The 17,038-nt window shown below is 45.5% G+C and overlaps 2 protein-coding genes across 7 annotated transcripts in view; both read right to left on the reverse strand.

Annotated features, from left to right (window-relative positions):
• The window catches only part of ATG7 (autophagy related 7), a 266,281-nt gene that overhangs the window by 152,390 nt on the left and 96,853 nt on the right, over positions 1-17,038 (reverse strand). The window lies entirely within an intron of this gene.
• Positions 2,338-5,203, reverse strand: LOC142072874 (myb/SANT-like DNA-binding domain-containing protein 7). The gene is made up of 2 exons (XM_075131165.1): positions 3,528-5,203; positions 2,338-2,939 (listed from the first exon to the last, which is right to left on the reverse strand). The coding sequence occupies exons 1-2, from the start codon at positions 4,111-4,113 to the stop codon at positions 2,854-2,856; spliced, it is 672 nt and encodes a 223-aa protein (XP_074987266.1). The 5' UTR covers positions 4,114-5,203; the 3' UTR covers positions 2,338-2,853.

Genomic DNA, 17,038 nt, shown 5'->3' on the forward strand with positions numbered 1-17,038 from the left:
GACAATCGTTTCGCGCCTTTTTTCCTGAGTTACCTGTGCAGACGCCATACCACGGCAAGCATGGAGCCCGCTCACCCTATGTCTCCTGGGTGCTGGCAGACGCGGTACGGCTTTGCTACACAGTAGCAGCAACCCCTTGCCCTGTGGCAGCAGACGGTACAGTACGACTGGTAGCCGTCCTCGTCGTGTCCGAGGTGCTCCTGGCCACGTCAGCTGGGAGCGCCTGGGCAGACATGGGCGCAGGGACTAAATTTGGAGTGACTTGACCAGGTCATTCTCTTTAGTCCTGCAGTCAGTCCTATTGAACCATCTTATGGTGAGCACGCAGGCGATACGGATTGCTAGCAGTCGTACTGTACCATCTTCTGCCAGGCAGGCAAGAGATGAGGATGGCTAGCAGTCGTATTGTACCATCTTCTGCCGAGCAGCCATGAGATGTGGATGTCATGCAGTCCTTCTGCACCGTCTGCTGCCAGCCAAAGATGTAAAACATAGATGGAGTGGATCAAAACAAGAAATAGACCAGATTTCTTTTGTACTCATTTGCTTCCTCCCCTCCCCTGTCTAGGGGACTCATTCCTCTAGGTCACACTGCAGTCACTCACAGAGAAGGTGCAGCGAGGTAAATCTAGCCATGTATCAATCAGAGGCCAGGCTAACCTTCTTGTTCCAATAAGAACGATAACTTAGGTGCACCATTTCTTATTGGAACCCTCCGTGAAGTCCTGTCTGAAATACTCCTTGATGTAAAGACACCCCCTTTGTTGATTTTAGCTCCCTGAAGCCAACCCTGTAAGCCGTGTCGTCAGTCGCCCCTCCCTCCGTCAGAGCAACGGCAGACAATTGTTCCGCGCCTTTTTTCTGTGCGGACACCATACCAAGGCAAGCATGGAGGCCGCTCAGCTCACTTTGGCAATTAGGAGCACATTAAACACCACACGCATTATCCAGCAGTATATGCAGCACCGGAACCTGGCAAAGCGATACCGGGCGAGGAGGCGACGTCAGCGCGGTCACGTGAGTGATCAGGACATGGACACAGATTTCTCTGAAAGCATGGGCCCTGCCAATGCATGCATCATGGTGCTAATGGGGCAGGTTCATGCTGTGGAACGCCGATTCTGGGCTTGGGAAACAAGCACAGACTGGTGGGACCGCATAGTGTTGCAGGTCTGGGACGATTCCCAGTGGCTGCGAAACTTTCGCATGCGTAAGAGCACTTTCATGGAACTTTGTGACTTGCTTTCCCCTGCCCTGAGGCGTATGAATACCAAGATGAGAGCAGCCCTCACAGTTGAGAAGCGAGTGGCGATAGCCCTGTGGAAGCTTGCAATGCCAGACAGCTACCGGTCAGTTGGGAATCAATTTGGAGTGGGCAAATCTACTGTGGGGGCTGCTGTGATGCAAGTAGCCCACGCAATCAAAGATCTGCTGATATCAAGGGTAGTGACCCTGGGAAACGTGCAGGTCATAGTGGATGGCTTTGCTGCAATGGGATTCCCTAACTGTGGTGGGGCTATAGACGGAACCCATATCCCTATCTTGGCACCGGAGCACCAAGCCACCGAGTACATAAACCGCAAGGGGTACTTTTCGACAGTGCTGCAAGCTCTGGTGGATCACAAGGGACGTTTCACCAACATCAACGTGGGATGGCCGGGAAAGGTGCATGATGCTCGCATCTTCAGGAACTCTGGTCTGTTTCAAAAGCTGCAGGAAGGGACTTTATTCCCAGACCAGAAAATAACTGTTGGGGATGTTGAAACGCCTATATGTATCCTTGGGGACCCAGCCTACCCCTTAATGCCATGGCTCATGAAGCCGTACACAGGCAGCCTGGACAGTAGTCAGGAGGTGTTCAACTACAGGCTGAGCAAGTGCAGAATGGTGGTAGAATGTGCATTTGGACGTTTAAAGGCGCGCTGGCGCAGTTTACTGACTCGCTTAGATCTCAGCGAAACAATATTCCCACTGTTATTACTGCTTGCTGTGTGCTCCACAATATCTGAGAGTAAGGGGGAAGACGTTTATGGCAGGGTGGGAGGTTGAGGCAAATCGCCTGGCTGCTGGTTACGTGCAGCCAGACACCAGGGCGCTTAGAAGAGCACAGGAGGGCGCAGTACGCATCAGAGAAGCTTTGAAAACCAGTTTCATGACTGGCCAGACTACGGTGTGAAAGTTCTGTTTGTTTCTCCTTGATGAAACCCCCCGCCCCTTGGTTCACTCTACTTCCCTGTAAGCTAACCACCCGCCCCTCCTCCCTTCAATCACCGCTTGCAGAGGCAATAAAGTCATTGTTGCTTCACATTCATGCATTCTTTATTCATTCATCACACAAATAGGGGGATGACTACCAAGGTAGCCCAGGAGGGGTGGTGGAGGAGGGAAGGAAAATGCCACACAGCACTTTAAGCACAGCACTTTAAAAGTTTACAGCTTTAAAATTTATTGAATGACAGCCTTCTTTTTTTTGGGCAATCCTCTGTGGTGGAGTGGCTGGTTGGCCGGAGGCCCCCCCACCGCGTTCTTGGGCGTCTGGGTGTGGAGGCTTTGGAACTTGGGGAGGAGGGCGGTTGGTTACAGAGGGGCTGCAGTAGCAGTCTGTGCTCCAGCTGCCTTTGCTGCAGCTCAACCATACACTGGAGCATACTGGTTTGGTCCTCCAGCAGCCTCAGCATTGAATCCTGCCTCCTCTCATCACGCTGCCGCCACATTTGAGCTTCAGCCCTCTCTTCAGCCCGCCACCTCTCCTCCCGGTCATTTTGTGCTTTCCTGCACTCTGACATTATTTGCCTCCACGCATTCGTCTGTGCTCTGTCAGTGTGGGAGGACAGCATGAGCTCGGAGAACATTTCATCGCGAGTGCGTTTTTTTTTTCTTTCTAAGCTTCACTAGCCTCTGGGAAGGAGAAGATCCTGTGATCATTGAAACACATGCAGCTGGTGGAGAAAAAAAAAGGGACAGCGGTATTTAAAAAGACACATTTTATAAAACAATGGCTACACTCTTTCAGGGTAATCCTTGCTGTTAACATTACATACATAGCACATGTGCTTTCGTTACAAGGTCGCATTTTGCCTCCCCCCACCGCGTGGCTACCCCCTCCACCTTCCCCCCTCCCTGTGGCTAACAGCGGGGAACATTTCTGTTTAGCCACAGGGAAACAGCCCAGCAGGAATGGGCTCCTCTGAGTGTCCCCTGAAGAAAAACACTCTATTTCAACCAGGTGACCATGAATTATATCTCACTCTCCTGAGGATAACACAGAGAGATAAAGAACGGATGTTGTTTGAATGCCAGCAAACATACACTGCAATGCTTTGTTCTACAATGATTCCCGAGTACGTGTTACTGGCCTGGAGTGGTAAAGTGTCCTACCATGAAGGACGCAATAAGGCTGCCCTCCCCAGAAACCTTTTGCAAAGGCTTTAGGACTACATCTAGGAGAACCGCAAATGCCAGGGCAAAGTAATCCTTTCACATGCTTGCTTTTAAACCATGGATAGTATTTTAAAAGGTACACTCACCAGAGGTCCCTTCTCCGCCTGCTGGGTTCAGGAGGCAGCCTTGGGTGGGTTCGGTGGGTACTGGCTCCAGGTCCAGGGGGAGAAACAGTTCCTGGCTGTCGGGAAAACCGGTTTCTCCGCTTGCTTGCTGTGAGCTATCTACAACCTCATCATCATCATCATCATCTTCTTTGTCCCCAAAACCTGCTTCCGTATTGCCTCCATCTCCACTGAAGGAGTCAAACAATACGGCTGGGGTAGTGGTGGCTGAACCCCCTAAAATGGCATGCAGCTCATCATAGAAGCGGCATGTTTGGGGCTCTGACCCGGAGCGGCAGGTCGCCTCTCTGGTTTTCTGGTAGGCTTGCCTCAGCTCCTTCAGTTTCACGCGGCACTGCTTCGGGTCCCTGTTATGGCCTGTGTCCTTCATGCCCTGGGAGATTTTCACAAAGGTTTTGGCATTTCGAAAACTGGAACGGAGTTCTGATAGCACGGATTCCTCTCCCCATACAGCGATCAGATCCCGTACCTCCCGTTCGGTCCATGCTGGAGCTCTTTTGTGATTCTGGGACTCCATCATGGTCACCTGTGCTGATGAGCTCTGCATGGTCACCTGCAGCTTGCCACGCTGGCCAAACAGGAAATGAGATTCAAAAGTTCGCAGTTCTTTTCCTGTCTACCTGGCCAGTGCATCTGAGTTGAGAGTGCTGTCCAGAGCGGTCACAATGGAGCACTCTGGGATAGCTCCCGGAGGCCAATACCATTGAATTGTGTCCACAGTACCCCAAATTCGAGCCGGCAAGGTCGATTTAAGCGCTAATCCACTTGTCAGGGGTGGAGTAAGGAAATCGATTTTAAGAGCCCTTTAAGTCGAAATAAAGGGCTTCATTGTGTGGACGGGTGCAGGTTTACATCGATTTAACGCTGCTAAATTCGACCTAAAGTCCTAGTGTAGACCAGGGCTTAGGAAGGAACAATCAGTTGCACACAAACAAAATGGGAAATGACTCCCTAGGAAGGAGTCCTGCAGAAAGGGATCTGGGGGTTATAAAGGAACAAGCTAAATATTAGTCACTGTTGAAAAAAAAACAAAAACATTTTGTTTGCTGCTGCAGCAAAAAAGAAAACATTATTCTGGGATGTATTAGCAGGACTGTGGTAAGCAAGACACAGGAAATAATTCTTCCACTCTACTCCACATTGATTAGGCCTCAACCGGAGCATCGTGTTCAGTTCTGGGTGCCACATTTCAGGAAAGATGCACAAAAATTGGAGCAAGTCCAGAGAAGAGCAACAAAATTAAAGGTCTAGAAAACATAACCTAAGAGGGAAGATTGACAAAATTGGGTTTGTTTAGTCTGGAGAAGAGAAAACTGAAAGGGGACATGGTAACAGTTTTCAAGTACATAAAAGGTTGTTACAAGGAACAGGGAGAAAAATTATTCTCCTCAACCTCTGAGGATAGTACATGAAGCAATGAGCTTAGATTGCAGCAAGAGAGGTTTAGGCTGGACATCAGAAAAAACTTCCTGTCCAGGTGATTAAGTACTGGAATAAACTGCGTAGGGAGGTTGTGGAATCTGCATCGTTGCATATTTTTAAGAGCAGGTTAGACAAAACTTGTCAGGGATGGTTTGGATAATACTTAGTCCGGCCATGAATGTAGGGGACTGAGTTAGATGACCTCTCAAGGTCCCTTCCAGCCCTACAATTCAATGATTAGCCACGGAATACTCACGGTATTACCAGGCCTGCTGTTCCTACAGGAACAGTATCCACCAGCTTGTAAGAGTCAACGCAGGATCATCATTTTGCTTAACACCAGAGCACTCAGATATATTTATAGTGAAAACAAGTATTAGTTTATTATCAAAGAATTTAAATGATAGTGAGTAATAGCTCTTGGTTACATATAAAACAAATGGTTACATATAAAACAAACTCATAACATACTTTCTAGAGACTAAACTTAACTAACAGGCTAACCTCCTGTCAAAAGAAGTTTATCTCACGCAAAGTTCCCTTGAGCATTATCAGCCAAGCCCGGCTGAGATCCCACTTTCATGAAACAAATTCACTGTCCATTTACTCCCTAAGTGAGGGATGCCAGGGTGTCTTCTTTATTCACCCACCAAATATTACAGAGTAAACTTTTGAAGTGCCCCTCAACTTATGTTTCTGCCCTCTCCCCTGCTGTTTTTTTTCTTCCCATAATTTCTTTCTGAAGTTCTCACAATCCCTCATTTGTGTTCAGTTCAGACTGGTGGTAGGTAGGCCTGAACAAATTCTATTTTCTTCTCTGATAATTTCAACAGATAATATTGATGTTTATTTTAAATATCCTTAAAACAAACCAACAATTTCTCAAGCAGCATTTCTCTCACTTTCATATCTGTAAATTTCGATGGTTGATGGAAATATTTTGTTGCTGGTTTGTCTGTATGGTGAAATAGACATTTATTATTATTATTTTATTATTATTATCGTTTATTATTATTATTATTATTATTAAGGTACTTTTGCACTCTCAATCAATCAATCAACCAACCAAAAAAAAGACCATCTTCTCCTGTCCACCAATATGAGCTACTGTGAAACTATGGAACTATCCCATCACCTCCTCCTTTCTTCTTCTATTTCTTCCGATTTCTTTCCCACACAGCACGCTCCTCTTCAGACCCCTGTAGAAGAGGGACCAGCAAAGTAGCATGCTTATTTGCACTCCACGTCCATTCCACTATCAGAGTTAGAGCGATCCACCATCTTTTAAAATAATTTCCCTTTCAAATGCATCTGCATGTGTCTTTGATGATTGTAGCTTTTCTCCTAGGCTGATGAGACACCCTCCCTTCCAATCCTCACTTTGCAGAGCTTTGGCCTCATATGAGCTGCTTACATGATGGCTCTTTAATCGAATAAAAGAAGTTGTGGATCTGCATAACCACCAGGATTAATTAGTCTAGTACTGAAACTATTTTTGTAACTTATACATTTTATTAGCAGTACTTTATATTCCAGTCTCTTTACTAAAGTAGAAGAATTGAATCTGATGATAGGGGAATAATATAGGGGACTTAGTGTAAAAGAGCTTGTTTTGAAATGCAAAACAGATGTATAACTGTGGTATTAGATGCTTTTAACAGTCTGTTTCACAGAGAAGTCTGAACTCTTGGATAGAAAGAGATCCAATAAGAGAATCTCTGTCTCTTGTACTATATCATATAATCATATTTACCATATGGTTAAGTAAAAATATGAAATACAAGCTGCTGATTTTAATTGCCTGCCACTGATGCACAAACTGGCTCAAGTTTAGATGTTCATTTTTATCACATCATTTTTTAATCTTTAGTGCTGTTTAAGCTTTTTTAAAAATTAATAATACAGCTGCAAAGCCTGAAACAATGGTATATTAAAAGCTTCAGGGAAAATAAAATGTGAGATTACTTCTTCTGATAATGGATTTACTGGTTATATTTTTAAAAGTCATTATTAAATCATAAATTGGGTTTGTAAGTCACCTTCTAAGGCTGTGCTCGAAATAACAGATACTGGTTTTGAGTAAAGAACTTGTCTTGGTCCTTTGTTATAACTCCCCTCTGTCTGTCTCCCACCCCTCCTACAAAAAATAGAAAAAAGTTTAACCATTTCAAGAAAAGAAGGTCACAGAAAGTTACATTTTGTCAGACAAAATTATACAAACTGGCAGGTTTTGCAGGCACCTGCAAGTCAGCTAGCCAGAACAGGTACCATGATGCTTTATGTTTTCAAATATATAATTATGTTTAAGATTACTATAAATGTTAACTCACTGAGACGCGACATGTGGAATGGACATGAGCTAGCACTCGAAAAAGAAAAAATGGTGATTAACTTTCTATAACTGTTCTTTGAGAAGTGTTGCTCATGTCCATTCCACGACCCACTGTCCTGCCCCTTGGTCAGAGTTATCCAGCAAGAAGGGACTGAGAGGGTGTGGGGCCAACAGCGCACAGCACCAAATGGTGCTGGAGCTGGTCCAGCAGATACCACTGAGGGAAAAATTTCCAGTAATGGTGCACATAGCACGTGCACACCTAACGTAGAGTGGACATGAGCAATACTTCTCAAAGAACAACAGTTATGGAAAGGTTTGTATCCATTTTTTTGGTTTTGTTTTTTTAAAAATCTTGGGTTTATTTTTCATATCCATCTGCCTATAAATCCAAATACCTTAGTTACCAAGAGGCTAACTGCACAAGTCTCAGAGGAAGCCATGAAAAGCTCTAAAATGACATACGATAGCTTTTCTAGAAGTAAGTTCTGGATCCCATTGGATCCCAGAGGTCGGAATCCTCTCTTTCCAATAGTATGACACTTCTCTTTCTAGCCCTGCAGTAACAGGAAATATCAAACCTTAAAGCTGTGATGTTTTCATGTCTAGAAAAATCTGTTTTTTGTCTAAGACTGAACATTTCCTCGGCCTTAGGCAGGTGCAATATTGATGGGGAAGGAGGAAACACTTCTGTGGAGTTTGATTATTCTTGTAAAAGAGCCTTTTCAGGCTGCTTGTGGCTTTGGATGGGAGAATGGAGTCTGGAGGTTGACAGATTAGTGGGTGCAATGTCATAAAAAGGATACTTTATTTTCATACAGTGGCAGCCAGCTACTGCCCTTTAGATGGAGCAGGGATTTTAGGTTATAATCACCTTGCACTCCTGCAATATTGCCATCCGTAGCTGTTCAAAAATCATGAGTCAGGTCCCCCAAAATAGTGAGTTTGGCTTAAATAGATTTTAAAAAGTAATCAAAGTTGGGTTCTTGCCTTTTGGATTTTGAGCCCTGGTACCGAAGGAGGTGGGCTCAGAATTCATGGACATGAGGATTGGAACACTGACGACCAGGTTGCAGCCCTGCAGATGTCTTGGATTGGGATCTGGGCCACAAACGCTGCTGAAGAGGCCTGAGCTCTCATAAAATAAGCGATCAAGATGGCAGAAGGAGGGATGTCCACCTACTCGTAACATGCATGAAAACAGGAGACTCTCCAGGATGAGATTCTCTGGGCTGAAACTGATAAGCCTTTCACCCTATCCGCTATTGCCACAAAGAGTTGCATGTATTTATGGAAAGGCTTGATCCTCTCAGTGTAGAGAGCATGGGATTGTCTAATGTCCAAAGGACCCCTATGAATTCCTGTGTGGTTTCGGGAGGAAAACTGGCAGGAAAATAGCCTGGTTACTATGGAACTGCTAGATAACCTCTGGAAAGAACGCCAGGTGGGGTGCAGTTGAACCTTGTCCTTAAAGAACACCACATACAGTGGTTCTGATATAAGGGCCCTGATTTCCGAGACCCGAGCTCTCTGACATTTATGTGTAAGAAAAGCTCTTCCTGGGACCACAGGCCCCAAGGTGATCGAACGCCGATCTGATGCATCCAAAATTGAAGAAGGCTGGGGGGTTAAAAAGGGAACACTCATAATTACTGACAGGGGTCCTTCCACAAGTTGAAGTAAGCGAGGACCAGGGCGGGAATCCTAAGCACTAAGGCCAACCAAGTCTGCAAGGGTCTGAGGCGCAATCTTGCATGCCGTACCATGTAAACGCACATGGCCACGTGACCCAAAAGTCTGAGGCAAAACCAGGCTGTCATAACAGGGTGGACCTGGATATCAGATCTAACATTGTTTGGAATTGAGCCTCTGAAAAGGTGGCTTTGGCCTGGTTTGAGTCTAGCATTGCCCTGATAAACTCTGTTCTCGAACAAGAGTTGATTCTGCTCGTTTATTAATAGGCCCAGTGCTTGGAAGGTGGTTTGGACTAGGCTCATGCTGTTCTTCACTTGAGCCTCTGAGCGGAACCTTGATCAACCAGTCATCCAGTTATGTATAGACCTTAACGCCTTGTCTCCTATTACTGCCATGCATATCATAAAAAGCCGAGGGGCTGCAGACAGACCAAAGGGAAAGATGGTGAACTGATAATGGGTCTGGTTTATGAAAATCCTGAGGAAACTTCTGCGGCCTCCAAAGATGGAAATGTGGAAATAGGTGTCTTTGAAGTCGAGGGTGGTGTACCAGTCTCCTGGATCCAGGGAGGGAATGATGAAGGCCAGAGAGACCGTGTGAAACCTCAGTTTCTTGTGATAACCGCTGAGACAACACAGGCCTCGGATAGGTCCAAGACCAACTCTGGCTTTTAGGATTAGGAAATATTGGGAGTAAAACCCCTTCCCTCTCAAGTTCTGAGGCACCTCTTCAACAGCCCCTATCCGCAGGAGGGCTTGAACCTCTTGGGCTAAAAGTTGCTTGTAAGAAGGGTCCCAGAACAGGGATGGGTATGGGATGGCGAGAGGGAGGGGTGGAAGAAAACTGAAAATCGTCCACCACCGCACCCAGCAGTCTGAGGTGATGAGGAATCCTGCTGGGCTGAAGTAAGAGAGTCTGTCAGAAAACAAAAAGGGGGGCAGGATCTTATGTGGGAACTGATATAGTACCCTCAGGTGCAACTTCAAAGGTTCCATGGGAGGGAGAGAAGATGGAATCTGCCACAGGAACCTGACCGGACCTAGAACAGCCTTGTTGACAGGTAGGGCAACCTTGGATGGGGCTGCTGTGGCCAAAATGTCAATGAGGCTATGTGATGACTCCTTTAGTACCTCCACCTCCAGCCCCAGGTTAACAGCCACCCTTTTTAGAAGATGCTGATGGACTCTAAAGTCATCTTGGGGCAGCAAGCTGCTCGGTCCCAAGACAGCTTCATCTGGGGAGGAGAAGGAAGAGGCCTGAACTGGTGGGGGGCCTTCCTCCTCTTGGGCCTGGGGGATGTTATCCAGGTCATTGTCTTACGTGTTGTTACTGAGCTCAGTACCAGAGTATGGGTTTGGTGCCAAAGTCGGACACAACTGAATAGGAACGGTTGGACGGCAGTCCTGGCACTGGGGGAAAGCCCCACAGGTTCCAGAACAGCCACTTGGACCATTTCTTCTTATCTTTTTTTCTCGGTATCGGAGATGGAGAATGGCGCCGAGAAACCAACGGTGCCGGAAGGGCACTTCGCACCGAAGCTGAAGTGCTCAGTGCCAGATTCGATCAGCTTGGCTCTGACACCAAGCTAAGTGTGGCTTATATTAAGATAGCCCTTCATCTAACCTCCCTGTCTTTTTTTGTACGAGGCTTGAAGTCCCAACAGATATCACAACACTGTTGTACATGAGCCTCTCCCAGACACTTCAGACAACTGGAGTGTCGGTCACTCACCGGCACGGGCTTGCCGCAGGAGGTGCAGGGTTTGAAGCCCAGGGACCAAGGCATGCCCAGCCCCAGGGGCGAAGGGAGTCCTTCTACGTTAAAGGGTCTATCTACACTAATACTATTTACAATATTTATACTACTACTAAAACTAAGACTAATAAACTAAGCTGAAGAGAAACCACTGAATAACACTTTGGCAAAGCAAGAGGATTTGTTCCAGTGACCGTCATGGGCAATAAGAATGAATTCAGGGAATATGGGACAGGTAGTGCCCCTTATACTGTCATATAAGCGCCTGATATCAGAGAGCAATTGAGACAGCCCAACGGATATCGCGAAGGGAAAAATTTCTGGCAACAGTGCACACAGCATGTGCACACCTAACGTAGAATAGACAAGAGCAAGCACTTGAAGAAGAACTGAAACATTTGTAAAATCGGTTACTGTAACATGTGGGGGGCATATAAAAATGCATGATGTGATAGAAGAGTTTATCAGAAATCACTAATGATGACTTGCATAAATAACTTATGACTGCACCACTCATTGAACTGTGACCATCCCAAATTCATGCCAATAAAATCATCATACCACACCACTATGGATGAGAGTGAGTTTGAGTACACACTCACAAACACACACATATACCTACATACATACATTATACTATTTTTATGATCTCATTCATAAAATTAAGTTTCTGAAAAGGACTGCAGTCCAGGTGCAAGCCTGAGGGGGTTATTTTGAAATAGTTGGATGGTTATAGACCAAGAGCCAGCTATGGCATCATTTTTGGCTGGTGCCCAATTACTGAAAATACCATATGTATAAATAACTGCCTCCCTATTTTCCTGTAATTAATATTTAAAAGGAAAGCAATCAGTGTGGAAAAAAATATTCTCAGCTCATGTAAGTATAAATGTTTTATGTTAAAAATTCATCAAAATGAGAAATTGTTACTTTGATTTAGAGTTGGGGGGAAGGATCTGTAGCAATTTGAAAATGTTTTGTCTGTTCCTTACAGGTTGTAAGTGTTCATAAATGTCAATATTTAAATGTAAAGTAGATTACTTTGGGTGTGTGATTGACAGCAAACAAAGTATTAACCTCCTATACAGCATGTCCTCAAAGGTGTCTTGCCAAGTTTGGCTGTTTTTATCCTACTATGAGATTGCTTCAGATTCCAATCCTTAGTTTAGGGGACTGGGAGAAGAGAAGGAAAACATTTTTAAAGTTACTAATGTATCCTGTTTGTGTAAACTTGCCCTGTATGTATAGGTAGCAGGTGGCTAGGGCTAGAGGGGGCCAAGCCCCTCCAAATCGAACTACATATCAACTCCCCAACTGCCTGGCTCTCTTCCTCCCTGCCCCCATGCATGTCCAGGTCTGCATGCCCTGATATGTGCAACATGACACTATAGTGGTTTCCTCCAGCTTCTTCCTAGTGACAAGAGCCAGTGTGTCAGAATGGGGAGCCAGGGCCACACCAGCACTGGGGAACATGTGGAATTTCTGCTGCCCAAGCTAGCTCTCCAGTGCACCAGGTCCAGGAGCCAGGGTGAGTGCAGGTTCAATCTGTAATCCCCAGGCCCAACTCCACAGGACAGGAGACGAGCTGCTGCTGCCTGGGATGAGTCCTGGACAAGCTCACTCTGCAACCTCCAAGGGACAGGAGCAGCCACTACCCCAGGGTAAGTGTGGGACAGGCTCCGTCTCCAATCCTCCCCCTGCACTGGGTCCGGATACAGCTGGACCCAGCCCCATGAGACAGGAATCAGCGCTGCCTGGGGTGAGTGCAGAGCGGGCTTGCCCTCGAACCCCACTCTCTAGGTCTCTCCCAGCCTGGCCCAACCTTCCCCCAACAATATTTTCCCCCTTCACCTATGCCTGTGTGTGTAAAGTTCTCAGGAACCTAGTGTGCTTGTCCCATCTCTAAAATGGATTCCTTGTATGTTTCACCTACAGGAAATCCTTTCATGACAGCTAAAATTGATGGCCTAAGAATTTAACTAGACAGTGCTACTAGTACTTTTAACTCTTCTTCCCCTCCCCAACTGGGATGGAATCTCTCTGTGCATGGCACTATCCATACAGTACACTGTACATACCTCTAAATCTGGCCCTAAAAATCACATAGGAATCTGTGACCGGAACTGAATCCATATCCAGAGTCCCCGTGTCCACCACTGATGTACAAACTTGCTCATATTTAGATGTTCATTTTTATCACATCATGTTTTAATCTTTTTGATGTTTAAGCTTTTTAAAATTAATAATACAGCTGCAAAGCCTGAAACAGTAGTATATTAAAAGATCTGGGGAAAATAAAATGGGAGATTACTTATAACTAATAAATGCATTATCAGTAGATTTTTAAAAGTCATTATTAAATAGTAAATATGCATTTATAAGTCAGCTTCTAAGGCCACAAGACCATCTTACAGAAGGATAATTTCTTTATAATGTCCCATATTTTTGAGTAACCCATAGCACTGAAAGGGCACACACTATAAAGCCTCTTAATTGAGGCCCGATCATATTTAAAATTAAATTTCATATTAAAATATATGCTGTATTTTATGTATATAAAATTAATTGCATTATTGTATTATAATATTTTGATTTTTTCTTCATATAAAATAACTGGAAGTTTTATCTTTCTAAATTTCCCTTTCTCCTCTTTTAATCTGGGCATCATTAACTTTGCCCTCCCTCACAATAAGATTTTAGTCAAATCATGATGCTTTTCTCTTAACACCTCCATGACTCACCCTTTCGTCTGTGTCCAGACTGACAAAACTTCTATCCAGGCCCTCATCTCCTCTTTTTACTCCTGCAATCCTGACCCTTTCAGATCCATTCAAAATGCTGCTGACATAATAATCTTCCTAGATCAAGGGTTCTCAAACTGGGGGTCGGGACCCCCCCAGGGGTAGCAAGGTTATTACATGTGGGGGTCGTGAGCTGTCAGCCTCCACCCCAAACCCCGCTTTGCCTCCAGCATTTATAATGCTGTTAAATATATTTTTAAAAGTGTTTTTAATGTACAAGGGGTGGGGGTGTCACACTCAGAGACTTGCTATGTGAAAGGGGTCACCAGTACAAAAGTTTGAGAACCACTGTCCTAGATCAATCAATCTGATCATCTCACTGCCTTCTTCAAGACCCTCCACTTCCTCTCCCTTCTCTAACACCAAACAAACTTCTGGTCCTTACCTCCAAAGTGCTTCTCTTATCTCATCATGTCACCACCCATTTCCTTTGCTCTGCCAACAGTGGTGGCCTCCCATCAATTAGTAGGGGAAGCAAAAGTGGATGGAAACCTGGGAGGCAGTGACCATGAGATGGTCGAGTTCAGGATCCTGACACAGGGAAGAAAGGAGAGCAGCAGAATACGGACCCTGGACTTCAGAAAAGCAGACTGACTCCCTCAGGGAACTGATGGGCAGGATCCCCTGCGAGAATAACATGAGGGAGAAAGGAGTCCAGGAGAGCTGGCTGTATTTTAAAGAATCCTTATTGAGGTTACAGGGACAAACCATCCCGATGTGTAGAAAGAACAATAAATATGGCAGGCGACCGGCTTGGCTTAACAGTGAAATCCTTGCTGATCTTGAACACAAAAAAGAAGCTTACAAGAAGTGGAAGATTGGACAAATGACCAGGGATGAGTATAAAAATATTGCTCGGGGACGCAGGAGTGAAATCAGGAAGGCCAAATCACACCTGGAGTTGCAGCTAGCAAGAGATGTTAAAAGTAACAAGAAGGGTTTCTTCAGGTATGTTAGCAACAAGAAGAAAGTCATGGAAAGTGTGGGCCCCTTACTGAATGAGGGAGGCAATCTAGTGACAGAGGATGTGGAAAAAACTAATGTACTCAATGCTTTTTTTTGCCTCTGTCTTCACGAACAAGGTCAGCTCGCAGACCACTGCACTGGGCAGCACAGCATGGGGAGGAGTTGACCAACCTCTGTGGAGAAAGAAGTGGTTCGGGACTATTTAGAAAAGCTGGACGTGCACAAGTCCATGGGGCCGGATGCGCTGCATCCGAGAGTGCTAAAGGAGTTGGCGGATGTGATTGCAGAGCCATTGACCATTATCTTTGAAAATTCATGGCGATCCGGGGAAGTCCTGGAAGACTGGAAAAAGGCTAATGTAGTGCCCATCTTTAAGAAAGGGAAGAAGGATGATCCTGGGAACTACAGGCCAGTCAGCCTCACCTCAGTCCCTGGAAAAATCATGGAGTAGGTCCTCAAGGAATCAGTTCTGAAGCACTTAGAGGAGAGAAAAGTGATCAGGAACAGTCAGCAAGGATTCACCAAGGGAAAGTCATGCCTGACTAATCTAATTGCCTTCTATGACGAGATAACTGGCTCTGTGGATAAGGGGAAAGTGGTGGATGTGTTGTTCCTTGACTTTAGCAAAGCTTCTGACACGGCCTCCACAGTATTCTTGCCAGCAAGTTAAAGAAGTATGGGCTGGATGAATGGACTATAAGGTGGATAGAAAGTTGGCTAGACTGTCGGGCTCAACGGGTAGCGATCAATGGCTCCATGTCTAGTTGGCAGCCGGTATCAAGTGGAGTGCCCCAAGGGTCGGTCCTCGGGCCGGTTTTGTTCAATATCTTCATAAGTGATCTGGAGGATGGTGTGGATTGCACCCTCAGCAAGTTTGCAGATGACACTAAACTGAGAGGAGAGATAGATACGCTGGAGGGTAGGGATAGGATACAGAGGGACCTAGACAAATTAGAGGATTGGGCCAAAAGAAATCTGATGAGGTTCAACAAGGATAAGTGCAGAGTCCTGCACTTAGGATGGAAGAACCCCATGCACTGCTACAGACTAGGGACCGAATGGCTCGGCAGCAGTTCTGCAGAAAAGGACCTAGGGGTTACAGTGGATGAGAAGCTGGATATGAGTCAACAGTGTGCCCTTGTAGCCAAGAAGGCCAATGGCATTTTGGGATGTATAAGTAGGGGCATTGCCAGCAGATCGAGAGAAGTGATCGTTCTCCTCTATTCGACACTGGTGAGGCCTCATCTGGAGTACCGTGTCCAGTTTTGGGCCCCACACTACAAGAAGGATATGGAAAAATTGGAAAGAGTCCAGCAAAGGGCAACAAAAATGATTAGGGGATTGGAACACATGACTTATGAGGAGAGGCTGAGGGAACTGGGATTGTTTAGTCTGTGGAAGAGAAGAATGAGGGGGGATTTGATAGCTGCTTTCAACTACCTGAAAGGGGGTTCCAAAGAGGATGGATCTAGACTGTTCTCAGTGGTAGCTGATGACAGAACAAGGAGTAATGGTCTCAAGTTGCAGTGGGGGAGATTTAGGTTGGATATTCGGAAAAACTTTTTCACTAGGAGGGTGGTGAAACACTGGAATGCGTTATCTAGGGAGGTGGTAGAATCTCCTTCCTTAGGTATTTTTAAGGTCAGGCTTGACAAAGCCCTGGCTGGGATGATTTAGTTGGGGATTGGTCCTGCTTTGAGCAGGGGCTTCAACTAGATGACCTCCTGAAGTCCCTTCCAACCCTGATATTCTATGATTCTATGACCTGTCTGCTTCTCCCATAGGTGCCCTTGCACCTTCTTCTATACTGTAACTTATGTATGGAATGCCTTTCCCAAAATAATATGATTACCTGGTGTTCTTTCAGATCCCTTCTTAAGATCCACACTCATGGGGAACTGCCCAATGATAATGGTTACACATGCATGCACACACTGGCTCCACATTTGACTCTCGGCTGATGTTTCACAAACTTATGGTCTTCTTATTGTCACTTTTGTCCATCCCTTTGTTCCCTTCCACTGTGTCATGCCCAAGTCATATGCTAATCTGATTATCTCATTATAAGGGTTACATAATTTTGGCTTCAAATCACAGTATGAAACTCCAACATCACGCTTATTCCTACATATGGAAAACAGGCTAAAACCAACATTCATGGTAACCACTGGAGGACAGAGCAGGGAAAGAAAAAGCCCCTCCAACGTAACATTCACCCAACAGAAGAGCTCCTACCACTCAGAGGAGCATCAGAAAGGGAAAAAAAGGTTACTCACCTTCTCGTAACAGTTGTTCTTTGAGATGTGTTGTTCATGTCCATTCCAATTAAGTGTGTGCACGCCAGTTGGAAGATTTTTCCCTTAGCAGCATCCGTAGAGTCAGCTTGGGCACCGCATATAGAGCCCTGCCGATCCCTGACCCCCTCAGGTCCTTCTTGCCAGCTGCTCCAACAGAGGGGTAGGAGGATGGGTATTAGAATGGACAAGAACAACACATCTCGA

This window comes from Caretta caretta, chromosome 7, assembly GCF_965140235.1.
Source record: "Caretta caretta isolate rCarCar2 chromosome 7, rCarCar1.hap1, whole genome shotgun sequence".
Lineage (NCBI taxonomy): Eukaryota > Metazoa > Chordata > Testudines > Cheloniidae > Caretta > Caretta caretta.

Coding starts and splice junctions, on each gene's coding strand:
- LOC142072874 (XM_075131165.1), bottom strand. CDS start 4,113: ATGCAGAGCTCATCAGCACAGGTGACCATGATGGAGTCCCAGAATCAC. Junction 2,940..3,527: donor AGGCGGAGAAGGGACCTCTG/GTGAGTGTACCT, acceptor TTTCTCCACCAG/CTGCATGTGTTTCAATGATC.